Raw genomic sequence first — 11,666 nt, 5'->3', positions numbered from 1 at the left:
GATAAAGTGTATATACTTGATATAACTAGAAAATAATTTGACTTTATGACCAAGTGTTATGTTGTGGTAAATTATAATAGAGAAGAGGAGAATCAATTATGGTTGATTGTGATTGTTAGATACAATTGTATGAAGAGCTGAGCTTGAGCTGACATTTAAGGAATTGTAATTTGCGGATGGGCAGTTCTTGCATATAGCAAAAAAGCACAGTGAGATTATTTTGATTTAATGTTTTGCCAAGTACTGACTAATCCACATATCTACATTAAATGGTGATAGCATTTATTGAGCCCTTTCCATGATCAAAGAACTATAAGTAATATGAATTCCTAACACTTTTTTTGTCTTTTAGATTTTTTTAATTAACATATAATGTTTCAGGGGTACAGGTCTGTGTTTCATCGGTCTTACACAATTCACCGCACTCACCACAGCACATAGCCTTGCCAGTGAATTCCTAACACTTCATTAGGAATTAAGGAAAAGGAGTGCCTGGGTGGCTGAGTTGGTTAAGCGTTTCCCTTCGGCTTAGATGGTGATCCCAGGGTCTGGGGGTGGAGTCCTGCCTCAGGCTCCCTGCTTAGCAGAGAGTCTGCTTCTCCCTCTCCTCTTGCTCCTACTTTCTTTCTCTCACTTGCTCACTCGGTCACCTCAAATAAATAAATAAAATCTTAAAAAAAAAAGAAAGATGAAGAAGAAGAATTAAGAGAAAAATCATCAGGCCTGGAGCCAGGGCTCTGCTACTGCAAGGAGGGTACTGGGTGCAGGGAGGTGCCTGGGCCAGTCATTGCCACCTCACTAGGTGAGCACAGCCCTCTGGCAGAGCAGGGCTCCCACAGCCGCAGCATCATGGGCCAGTGCAGCATCACTCCTCCAAGACTCTGCTGGTGTTTCTCAACCTTATCTTCTGGGGGGCAGGTGGCATTTTATGCTATGTGGGAGCCTATGTCTTTATCACTTATGATGACTGTGACCATTTCTTTGAAAATGTGTATACTCTCTTGCCTGTGGTAGTGATCATAGCTATAGGAGCCCTGCTTTTCATTATTGACCTAATTGGCTGCTGTGCCACAATCTGAGAAAGCCACTGTGGACTTGCCATGTTTGTCATCATCCTATGCTTGCTTTTTGTCACAGAAGTTGCTGTGGTGGTTTTGGGATGTGCTTACAGAGCAAAAGTGGAAAGTGAGGTTGATCGCAGCTTTCACAAAGTGTGTAAGACCTACAATGAACTGAACCTGATGCTGCTAGCTGGGCTCTTGATTAGGTACAGAGACAGCTTCACTGTTGTGGAATTCACAACTAGTCAGGCTGGGAAAACAGACTGGTTCAAAGAGACCAAAAACCAGAGTGTCCCTCTTAGCTGCAGCGGAGAGGCCCCCAGCAGCTATAATGAGAGTCTGGCCCACCCCTCTGATTTCTATGCTAAGGGATGTGGGGATCTAGTTGTGAAGAGGTTACTAGAAGTCATGATGCCTATTATCTGGGCAGCCCTGGTATTTGCAGCTATTCAGCTGCTGGGCATGTTGTGTGCCTGCATCATATTGTGCAGGAGTAGAAATCCTGCTTGTGAGCTTCTCCTCACCAGCAGAAGCTCATCTACTGTGCGTAGTAGAAAACGCAAGCCTGAGCTTGTAAGTCCTGTTCTGATTTGGAAGGTGAATAGAGCAGGTCTACTCTGTTGGCAGCCTGAGTTTGTTTAATTAAAGCACACAGGTATCGGACAAAGCAGCTTGGCTCTTCAATGGGCCGCCTACTTCCCTACCCACCTAGGACTTTCCTTTCCTCTATTCTAGCTGACTCTCCATGTCCCTAAGTTTTTTAGTATAGCAGTACATGTTCTAATTTCAGAACCATTTGCAGTTTGCATAGTGTGGGAGAATCGAAGGTAGCCTAAGCTCCTTTCGCTACCTCCATGGAATAATGGGTCTGCTGCCAGAGTATCACCGGACCCTTTCAGTCTTCACGATGGAGAAGTCTTGGCCAAAGGTCTTTGCGGGGAGAAGGAAGCTGCGGTTAAAGTTAACACCAGATGGTGCCCCTTGTCAGTGTCCTTTTAAATAACATATACTGTAGTGCAATAAGATAGCAACCGCACAAAATTGCTAAGATAGATTTAAGAATCATAAAAAAAGAGAGAAATCATTCTAAGCTTAGACCTTCTGTAGGTGCACAGAATTATTATTCTAAATGAAAAAATTGAAAGAAGAAAAAAAAATAAAACAACAAAAAGAAGAAAACAACCAAGTTCAATTTTAATTCTGTAGTTCATACCTTAATTTATATTTACTTTGTTTGCTAATAAATTGAGAGTTAATATGGAAAGAACCAAGAAGCCCTTCAGGGGACGAATGGATAAGGAAGATGTGGTCCATATACACTATGGAGTATTATGCCTCCATCAGAAAGGATGAATACATAACTTTTGTAGCAATATGGATGGAACTGGAAGAGATTATGCTGAGTGAAATAAGTCAAGCAGAGAGAGTCAATTATCATATGGTTTCACTTATTTGTGGAGCATAACAAATAGCATGGAGGACAAAGGGGTGTTAGAGAGAAGAAGGGAGTTGGAGTAAATTGGAAGGGGAGGTGAATCATGAGAGACTATGGACTCTGAAAAATAATCTGAGGGTTTTGAAGTGGCGGGGGTGTTGGAGGTTGGGGTACCAGGTGGTGGGTATTATAGGGGGCACGGATTGCATGGAGCACTGGCTGTGGTGAAAAAATAATGAATACTGTTTTTCTGAAAATAAATAAATTTAAAAAAATAAACAAATAAATTGAGAGTTAAAAGTCTGATTTAAGAAATCTATTTAATCAAATAAAATCTACCCTCCAAATTTGTTTTAGATTTGTTTATATGCATATGACACATAATATATATACACATATACAGAGTATACAAATGTTCTCAAAATAACTTAGAGGAAAAACAAAATAGAAAGATTAGGAAGGAAAAGATAAATTAATGAAAATTGGTGAGAGCAATTGAAAATGTTCCTAAGAAGCAAGGCCTTTGTTAATTATAAAGTAAAATAAGGAAATGTGTTAATCACTTCATGTCATTATTATTTTCTGTCTAAATTTGTCTGAAGTTAGTGATGAGAAACCAGACATCAGTGGTAGAATTCATTCTCCTTGGACTGACAAATGATGCTGAACTTCAAGCTGTGCTTTTCCTTTTTCTGCTGCTAACTTACATCTTAAGCATCATGGGAAACTTGACCATCATCATTCTGACCCTGCTGGATTATCGACTCCAGACTCCTATGTATTTCTTCCTCCGGAATTTTTCTGTTTTGGAAATATCTTTTACCTCTGTCTTTGTCCCCAAAATGCTAGTCAATATTGGAACTGGAGATAAGACTATCTCCTTTGCTGGTTGTTTCACTCAGTACTTTTTTGCCATTCTTCTGGGAGCAACTGAATTTTATCTTTTAGCTGCCATGTCCTATGATCGCTATGTTGCCATTTGTAAACCCCTACATTATACAACCATAATGAGCAGGAGACTCTGCAGTCAACTTGTCCTGTGTTCCTGGTTCTCTGGTTTTTTGGTTGTCATTGTACCACATGTAATGACTCTCCAGCTGCCTTTCTGTGCATCCAACGTCATCAATCATTATTGCTGTGATTATACTGTGCTGTTGCATCTGTCCTGTGCAGACACACATTTCATAGAAGTGATAGAGTTTATCTCTGGTGGAATTACCCTCCTCTTCACCTTGGTATTAGTGATTCTTTCCTACATGTACATAATCAGGACAATTCTGAGAATGCCCTCTGTTCAACAAAGAAAAAAAGCTTTTTCTACGTGTTTCTCTCACATGATTGTGGTCTCACTTTCTTATGGAAGTTGTATCTTTATGTACATAAATCCTTCTGTTGAGGATGCAGAAACTTTTAATAAGGGAGTGGCTGTCTTAAATACCTCAGTTGCCCCTCTGTTGAACCCTTTCATCTATACCCTGAGGAACAAGCAAGTGAAAATAGCCTTCAAAGATATGGTCAGCAAGATAACAGTGTTTTCAAGGTGAAACTAACTGAGATTCATAACAATAATAAATAATAAATAAAGGTTTGAAAGACTGTCGATGTACATTATTATAACATTAAAGTGTTTGTTGTTATAGATTATCAATACTGTTCACTGAGCACCAAAACAGTAAAACTATTTATTTAATGAAACCTGTTGTGTCATCACTTTATTTCTTAAAATTTGACAGGCCTCTAAATATGTATATGTGTGTGTGTGTGTGTCCTCTAACACTTTTGTGCTACTTTTCTTTATTCATACCTTACTTTTAAAGAAAATATTTGGGAGAATTCTGAATATGACTTCTAATAGTGTGTTTTTTACAACAGTGCTTTTCTTATCTTATCCACTGCCATACAGTGTTCAATCTCTTTATTTGGTAATTGACTAATCAAATAAACACCCAGGGGAAATCTACTTTAGTTTGCTAATAACAGTTTAAATAATATATTAGTGAATTAACACAAAGTTAATTTTCAAATTATATTATTCAGATTTAAATTTAGTGTTTCCACAATAATCAGTTACTGAGAACTTAGTCTACTCAATGTTTGAGATAAAGAAAATTCTGAAGAAGGGAAAATCAATATATGTTTGTTTTCTAACTAATAGGAAAATGATTAATAATGATTTATACACACTTTAACTCGAGTGAATCTAGGCAAGAGGTAAAGGAATGATTGTAATTTAGGTTAATTAGCCCTATACCATTATAGCAAATTCATACAAATTTAGTGTTGTGCCTAGTCATTGTTCTGGTTCTCTTTTAGAAGCATATGGAATAAAGCTATATTAATGCTATCTACGGTTTTAATAGTTTTGCAAGCTTAAATCATATTCTATCTAAATTTCATACTAAATTTTAAATTTTCATAATCTAATATCCTCAGGCAGAATATCCATCACAAGTTGATATTTTCTGAACATTTCGTGTCTATATTAATTTTTCAGGAAGCATGGGCCAGACTCATAGTATGGGTAACTTTAAAATTTAAAGAAGCCAAAATAAATAAAGAAGCTACAGATATTTCTACTTTAATCTCTTCAATGTACAGATGAAGAAAATTGAGTCCTAGAGATATTAACAAACTTTCATTAAACCATATAGTTAAGTTTGTACTCTTGAAGTCTTTACTCATCCATCTAGTAATGCAAAATCTACTAAATTGCAGATACTAAAAGAGAGCCCTAGGAAACCATGGAGGAGAAAGATGATTGAAAATGTAGAACTTGTTAAGTCATATTACCTTGCCATAATTTCATCAGAAAAAACACCTAAATGCCAGGCAAGTAGCTGATGTTAACAAGTGAGTAAGTTTGATACTTTTTTAGTTTTTTAGATTGACGGGTAACTGACTCATTAGTTCCCTTGATTATTTGTTTTCTACATCATAAGTAGTACATCAATCATAGTTCCCCAAAACATTAAGTCACATTATGGTGGTTGTTCAATTTCAAAAGAAGATCAAACAATAATATATAGCTGAGCATTATTTGCCGGAAGTAATTATTTTTAAAACAGATAAAGTTCCATTAATCCCTGATTTAATTAAAATACAAACGTAAATCAACACACCAACCAACCAAAAATCTAGGAATATTATGCTGAAGTAGATGAAAATCTGCAGAAGATAGGAAAAAAAAGTTAATCAGGTAGAGGAATCATGACATCCAAAGGAATAACAGGGACTAATAATTGAGTCTCTTAAATTAATTAGAATCTGAGTTGAGTTCAGGCTGGGTTACAGGTTTTCTTGCTGTTTTGTTTTGTTTTTCTTTGTCTTTTTTCTTTATTTATTTTTACAATTTTATGCAACTTAATTTATGCAAAATAAAGTGCATCCAATAAAGTTCACAACTTGAGATTTGATACATGTACACACCTCTGAAACCATTACAAAAATCAAAACAGTGAACTTCAAAAGTTTCTTTAGGCATTCTGGCAATATATCTCTAGAGGCTTTTAATGTTTCAACTTGGCCAGGCTGAGTTATTCTTCTAGGATTTCCCTTCCCAGTTTGTTTCCTGTTACAGTGGGCCACTAGAGAGATTATGTGGGGTATTTGGAGAATGGAGTAATTAGCTAATTGTGGTTTATGGACTCACATACGATTTATGGAAATCATTTTACCAAAGGGAGAAAAAAAGGAAAAGAATAGAAAATTATTGAAATATAGAGAAAAAGATATGTGTGTGTGTGTGTGTGAAAGAGAGAGAGAGAGAGACAGAAAGAGAGACTGAAAGAGAGAGAAAGTCAGAAGAGACAGCAAGAGAGAGAGGGAGATTATTTTGTGCATATAAAATCAATTATCTATTTTAAGACAATTTGATTCCAAACTAGACCATATGTTAAAACTATAAGAAGCATCTTTCAAGTACGGAGTTTTCCAGATTTTTAAGTGGCATGTCAAATATATAAAATGACAAGGCACAATGATAAACTACAATACCAGCTAATGGAATCAGCTTGAGAGTCTCTTATTTATTCAATCTCTATGCCAAACCCCAAAACTGAAGCCATCACCATTTTGGTACGCACATAAACCACTCTTTATTAACAACTGATTGGAGAGTGTTGGTAGTGGATACACATAGCCTCTGGAAGCAAGCAAAAGTGAATTTGAATTATATCTTATTACCCATGTGATGGGTCTAACTTCCTATACCTCTTCAAAAGTATTTTTTTTTACAAGATAAAATCAGAATAATTTACAAGTTTTCATGTTTTTTTTTTAAATCTGGAATATACTTATGCTTTTTTTTCCCCAATTTATTTATTTTCAGAAAAACAGTATTCATTATTTTTTCACCACACCCAGTGCTCCATGCAAGCCGTGCCCTCTATAATACCCATCACCTGGTACCCCAACCTCCCACCCCCCCCCGCCACCTCAAACCCCTCAGATTGTTTTTCAGAGTCCATAGTCTCTCATGGTTCACCTCCCTTCCAATTTACCCAAAAGCACATACCCTCCCCAATGTCCATAACCCTACCTTCCTTCTCCAAACCCCCCTCCCCCCAGCAACCAACAGTTTGTTTCGTGAGATTAAGAGTCACTTATGGTTTGTCTCCCTCCCATCCCATCTTGTTTCATGGATTCTTCTCCTACCCACTTAAGCCCCATGTTGCATCACCACTTCCTCATATCAGGGAGATCATATGATAGTTGTCTTTCTCCGCTTGACTTATTTCGCTAAGCATGATACGTTCTAGTTCCATTTGTGTTGTCGCAAATGGCAAATTTCGTTGCTTTTGATGGCTGCATAGTATTCCATTGTGTATATATACCACATCTTCTTTATCCATTCACCTATTGATGGACATCTAGGTTCTTTCCATAGTTTGGCTATTGTGGACATTGCTGCTATAAACATTCGGGTGCATGTACCCCTTTGGATCACTACGTTTGTATCTTTAGGGCAAATTCCCAGTAGTGCAATTGCTGGGTCATAGGGCAATTCTATTTTCAACATTTTGAGGAACCTCCATGCTGTTTTCCAGAGTGGTTGCACCAGCTTGCATTCCCACCAACAGTGTAGGAGGGTTCCCCTTTCTCCGCATCCTCGCCAACATCTGTCATTTCCTGACTTGTTGATTTTAGCCATTCTGACTGGTGTGAGGTGATATCTCATTGTGGTTTTGATTTGTATTTCCCTGATGCCGAGTGATATGGAGCACTTTTTCATGTGTCTGTTGGCCATCTGGATGTCTTCTTTGCAGAAATGTCTGTTCATGTCTTCTGCCCATTTCTGGATAGGATTATTTGTTCTTTGGGTGTTGAGTTTGTTAAGTTCTTTATAGATTTTGGACACTAGACCTTCATCTGATATGTCGTTTGCAAATATCTTCTCCCATTCTGTCAGTTGTCTTTTGGTTTTGTTAACTGTTTCCTTTGCTGTGCAAAAGCTTTTGATCTTGATGAAATCCCAATAGTTCATTTTTGCCTTTGCTTCCCTTGCCTTTGGCGATGTTCCTAGGAAGATGTTGCTGCGGCTGAGGTCGAAGAGGTTGCTGCCTGTGTTCTCCTCAAGGATTTGGATGGATTCCTTTCTCACATTGAGGTCCTTCATCCATTTGGAGTCTATTTTTGTGTGTGGTGTAAGGAAATGGTCCAATTTCATTTTTCTGCACGTGGCTGTCCAATTTTCCCAACACCATTTATTAAAGAGGCTGTCTTTTTTCCTTTGGACTTTCTTTCCTGCTTTATCAAAGATTAGTTGACCATAGAGTTGAGGGTTTATTTCTGGGCTCTCTATCCTGTTCCATTGATCTATGAGTCTGTATTTGTGCCAGTACCATGCTGTCTTGATGATGACAGCTTTGTAATAGAGCTTGAAGTCCGGAATTGTGATGCCACCAACGTTGGCTTTCTTTTTCAATATCCCTTTGGCTATTCAAGGTCTTTTCTGGTTCCATATATATTTTTAAAATATTTGTTCCATTTCTTTGAAAAAGATGGATGGTACTTTGATAGGAATTGCATTAAATGTATAGATTGCTTTAGGTAGCATAGACATTTTCACAATATTTATTCTTCCAATCCAGGAGCATGGAACATTTTTCCATTTCTTTGTGTCTTCCTCAATTTCTTTCATGAGTACTTTATAGTTTTATGAGTATAGATTCTGTGCCTCTTTGGTTAGGTTTATCCTAAGTATCTTATGGTTTGGGGTGCAATTGTAAATGGTATGGACTCCTTAATTTCTCTTTCTTCTGTCTTGTTGTCGGTGTAGAGAAATGCAACTGATTTCTGTGCATTGATCTTACAACCTGACACTTTACTGAATTCCTGTACAAGTTCTAGCAGTTTTAGAGTGGAGTCTTTTGGGTTTTCCACATAGAGTATTATATAATCTGCAAAGAGTGATAATTTGACTTCTTCTTTGCTGATTTGGATGCCTTTAATTTCCTTTTGTTGTCTGATTGCTGAGGCTAGGACTTCTAGTACTATGTTGAATAGCAGTGGTCATAATGGACATCCCTGCCGTGTTCCTGACCTTAGTGGACAAGCTTTCAGTTTTTCTCCATTGAGAATGATATCTGCAGTGGGTTTTTCATAGATGGCTTTGATGATATTGAGGTATGTGCCCTCTATCCCTACACTTTGAAGGGTTTTGATCAGGAAGGGATGCTGTACTTTGTCAAATGCTTTTTCAGCATCTATAGAGAGTATCATATGGTTCTTGTTCTTTCTTTTATTGATGTGTTGTATCACATTGACTGATTTGCGGATGTTGAACCAACCTTGCAGCCCTGGGATAAATCCCACTTGGTCATGGTGAATAATCCTTTTAATGTACTGTTGAATCCTATTGGCTAGTATTTTGGTGAGAATTTTCGCATCTGTGTTCATCAAGGATATTGGTCTATAGCTCTCTTTTTTGATGGGATCCTTGTCTGGTTTTGGGATCAAGGTGATGCTGGCCTCATAAAATGAGTTTGGAAGTTTTCCTTCCATTTCTATTTTTTGGAAAAGTTTCAGGAGAATAGGAATTAGTTCTTCTTTAAATGTTTGGTAGAATTGCCCCCGGGAAGCCATCTGGCCCTGGGCTTTTGTATGTTTGGAGATTTTTAATGACTGTTTCAATCTCCTTACTGGTTATGGGTCTGTTCAGGCTTTCTATTTCTTCCTGGTTCAATTTTGGTAGTTTATATGTTTCTAGGAATGCATCCATTTCTTCCAGATTGTCAAATTTGTTGGCATAGAGTTGCTCATAGTATGTTCTTATAATAGTTTGTATTTCTTTGGTGTTAGTTGTGATCTCTCCTCTTTCATTCAAGATTTTATTTATTTGGGTCCTTTCTCTTTTTTTTTTCTTTTTTGATAAGTCTGACCAGGAGTTTATCAATTTTATTAATTCTTTCAAAGAACCAGCTCCTAGTTTCGTTGATTTGTTCTATTGGTTTTTTGGTTTCTATTTCATTGATTTCTGCTCTGATCTTTATGATTTCTCTTCTCCTGCTGGGCTTAGGGTTTCTTTCTTGTTCTTTCTCCAGCTCCTTTAGGTGTAGGGTTAGGTTGTGTACTTGAGACCTTTCTTGTTTCTTGAGAAAAGCTTGTACCGCTATATATTTTCCTCTCAGGACTGCCTTTGTTGTATCCCACAGATTTTGAACCGTTGTATTTTCATTATCATTTCTTTCCATGATTTTTTTCAATTCTTCTTTAATTTCCCGGTTGACCCATTCATTCTTTAGAAGGATGCTGTTTAGTCTCCATGTATTTGGGTTCTTTCCAAACTTCCTCTTGTGGTTGAGTTCTAGCTTCAGAGCATTGTGGTCTGAAAATATGCAGGGAATGATCCCAATCTTTTGATACCGGTTGAGTCCTTATTTAGGACCAAGGATGTGATCTATTCTGGAGAATGTTCCATGTGCACTAGAGAAGAATGTGTATTCTGTTGCTTTGGGATGAAACGTTCTGAATATATCTGTGATGTCCATCTCATCCAGTGTATCATTTAAGGCCTTTATTTCCCTGTTGATCTTTTGCTTGGATGATCTGTCCATTTCAGTGAGGGGAGTGTTAAAGTCCCCTACTCTTATTGTATTATTGTTGATGTGTTTCTTTGATTTTGTTATTAATTGGTTTATATAGTTGGCTGCTCCCACGTTGGGGGCATAGATATTTAAAATTGTTAGATCTTCTTGTTGGACAGACCCTTTGAGTATGATATAGTGTCCTTCCTCACCTCTTATTATAGTCTTTGGCTTAAAATCTAATTGATCTGATATAAGGATTGCCACTCCTGCTTTTTTCTGATGTCCATTAGCATGGTAAATTCTTTCCCACCCCCTCACTTTAAATCTGGAGGTGTTTTCGGGCTTAAAATGAGTTTCTTGGAGGCAACATATAGATGGGTTTTGTTTTTTTATCCATTCTGATACCCTGTGTCTTTTGATTGGGGCTTTTAGCCCATTAACATTCAGGGTAACTATTGAGAGATATGATTTTAGTGCCATTGTATTGCCTATAAGGTGACTGTTACTGTGTATTGTCTCTGTTCCTTTCTGATCTACCACTTGTAGGCTCTCTCTTTGCTTAGAGGACCCCTTTCAGTATTTCCTGTAGAGCTGGTTTGGTGTTTGCAAATTCTTTCAGTTTTTGTTTGTCCTGGAAGCTTTTAATCTCTCCTTCTATTTTCAATGATAGCCTAGCTGGATATAGTATTCTTGGCTGCATGTTTTTCTCGTTTAGTGCTCTGAAAATATCATGCCAACTCTTTCTGGCCTGCCAGGTCTCTGTGGATAAGTCAGCTGCCAATCTAATACTTTTACCATTGTATGTTACAGACTTCTTTTCCCGGGCTGCTTTCAGACTTCTTTTCCTGAGCTTTGTCACTAAGGCTTGTAAATTTTACTATTAGGTGACGGGGTGTGGGCCTATTCTTATTGATTTTGAGGGGCATTCTCTGAACCTCCTGAAATTTGATGCTCGTTCCCTTTGCCATATTGGGGAAATTCTCACCAATAATTCTCTCCAGTATACCTTCTGCTCCCCTCTCTCTTTCTTCTTCTTCTGGAATCCCAATTATTCTAATGTTGTTTCGTCTTATGGTGTCACTTATCTCTCGAATTCTCCCCTCATGGTCTAGTAGCTGTTTGTCCCTCTTTTGCTCAACTTCT

General features: G+C 37.5%; 1 protein-coding gene and 1 pseudogene across 1 annotated transcript; both read left to right on the top strand.

The window, feature by feature from the left end:
- Positions 1-849: 849 nt before the first annotated feature.
- On the top strand, positions 850-2,064 carry LOC122891002 (annotated as a pseudogene).
- Positions 2,065-3,104: 1,040 nt separating this feature from the next.
- Positions 3,105-4,040, top strand: LOC122891427 (olfactory receptor 2AP1-like). Its single transcript, XM_044227065.1, has one exon. It carries the CDS (start codon positions 3,105-3,107, stop codon positions 4,038-4,040), a length of 936 nt encoding a protein of 311 aa, XP_044083000.1.
- The last annotated feature ends 7,626 nt before the right edge of the window (positions 4,041-11,666 follow it).

Source organism: Neovison vison, chromosome 12, assembly GCF_020171115.1.
Source record: "Neovison vison isolate M4711 chromosome 12, ASM_NN_V1, whole genome shotgun sequence".
Classification (NCBI taxonomy): domain Eukaryota; kingdom Metazoa; phylum Chordata; class Mammalia; order Carnivora; family Mustelidae; genus Neogale; species Neogale vison.
This window is presented reverse-complemented; position numbering and strand designations above follow the sequence as displayed.

What these genes read in the sequence shown, in the direction of transcription:
- LOC122891427 (XM_044227065.1), top strand. Translation starts at nt 3,105, where the DNA reads ATGAGAAACCAGACATCAGTGGTAGAATTCATTCTCCTTGGACTGACA.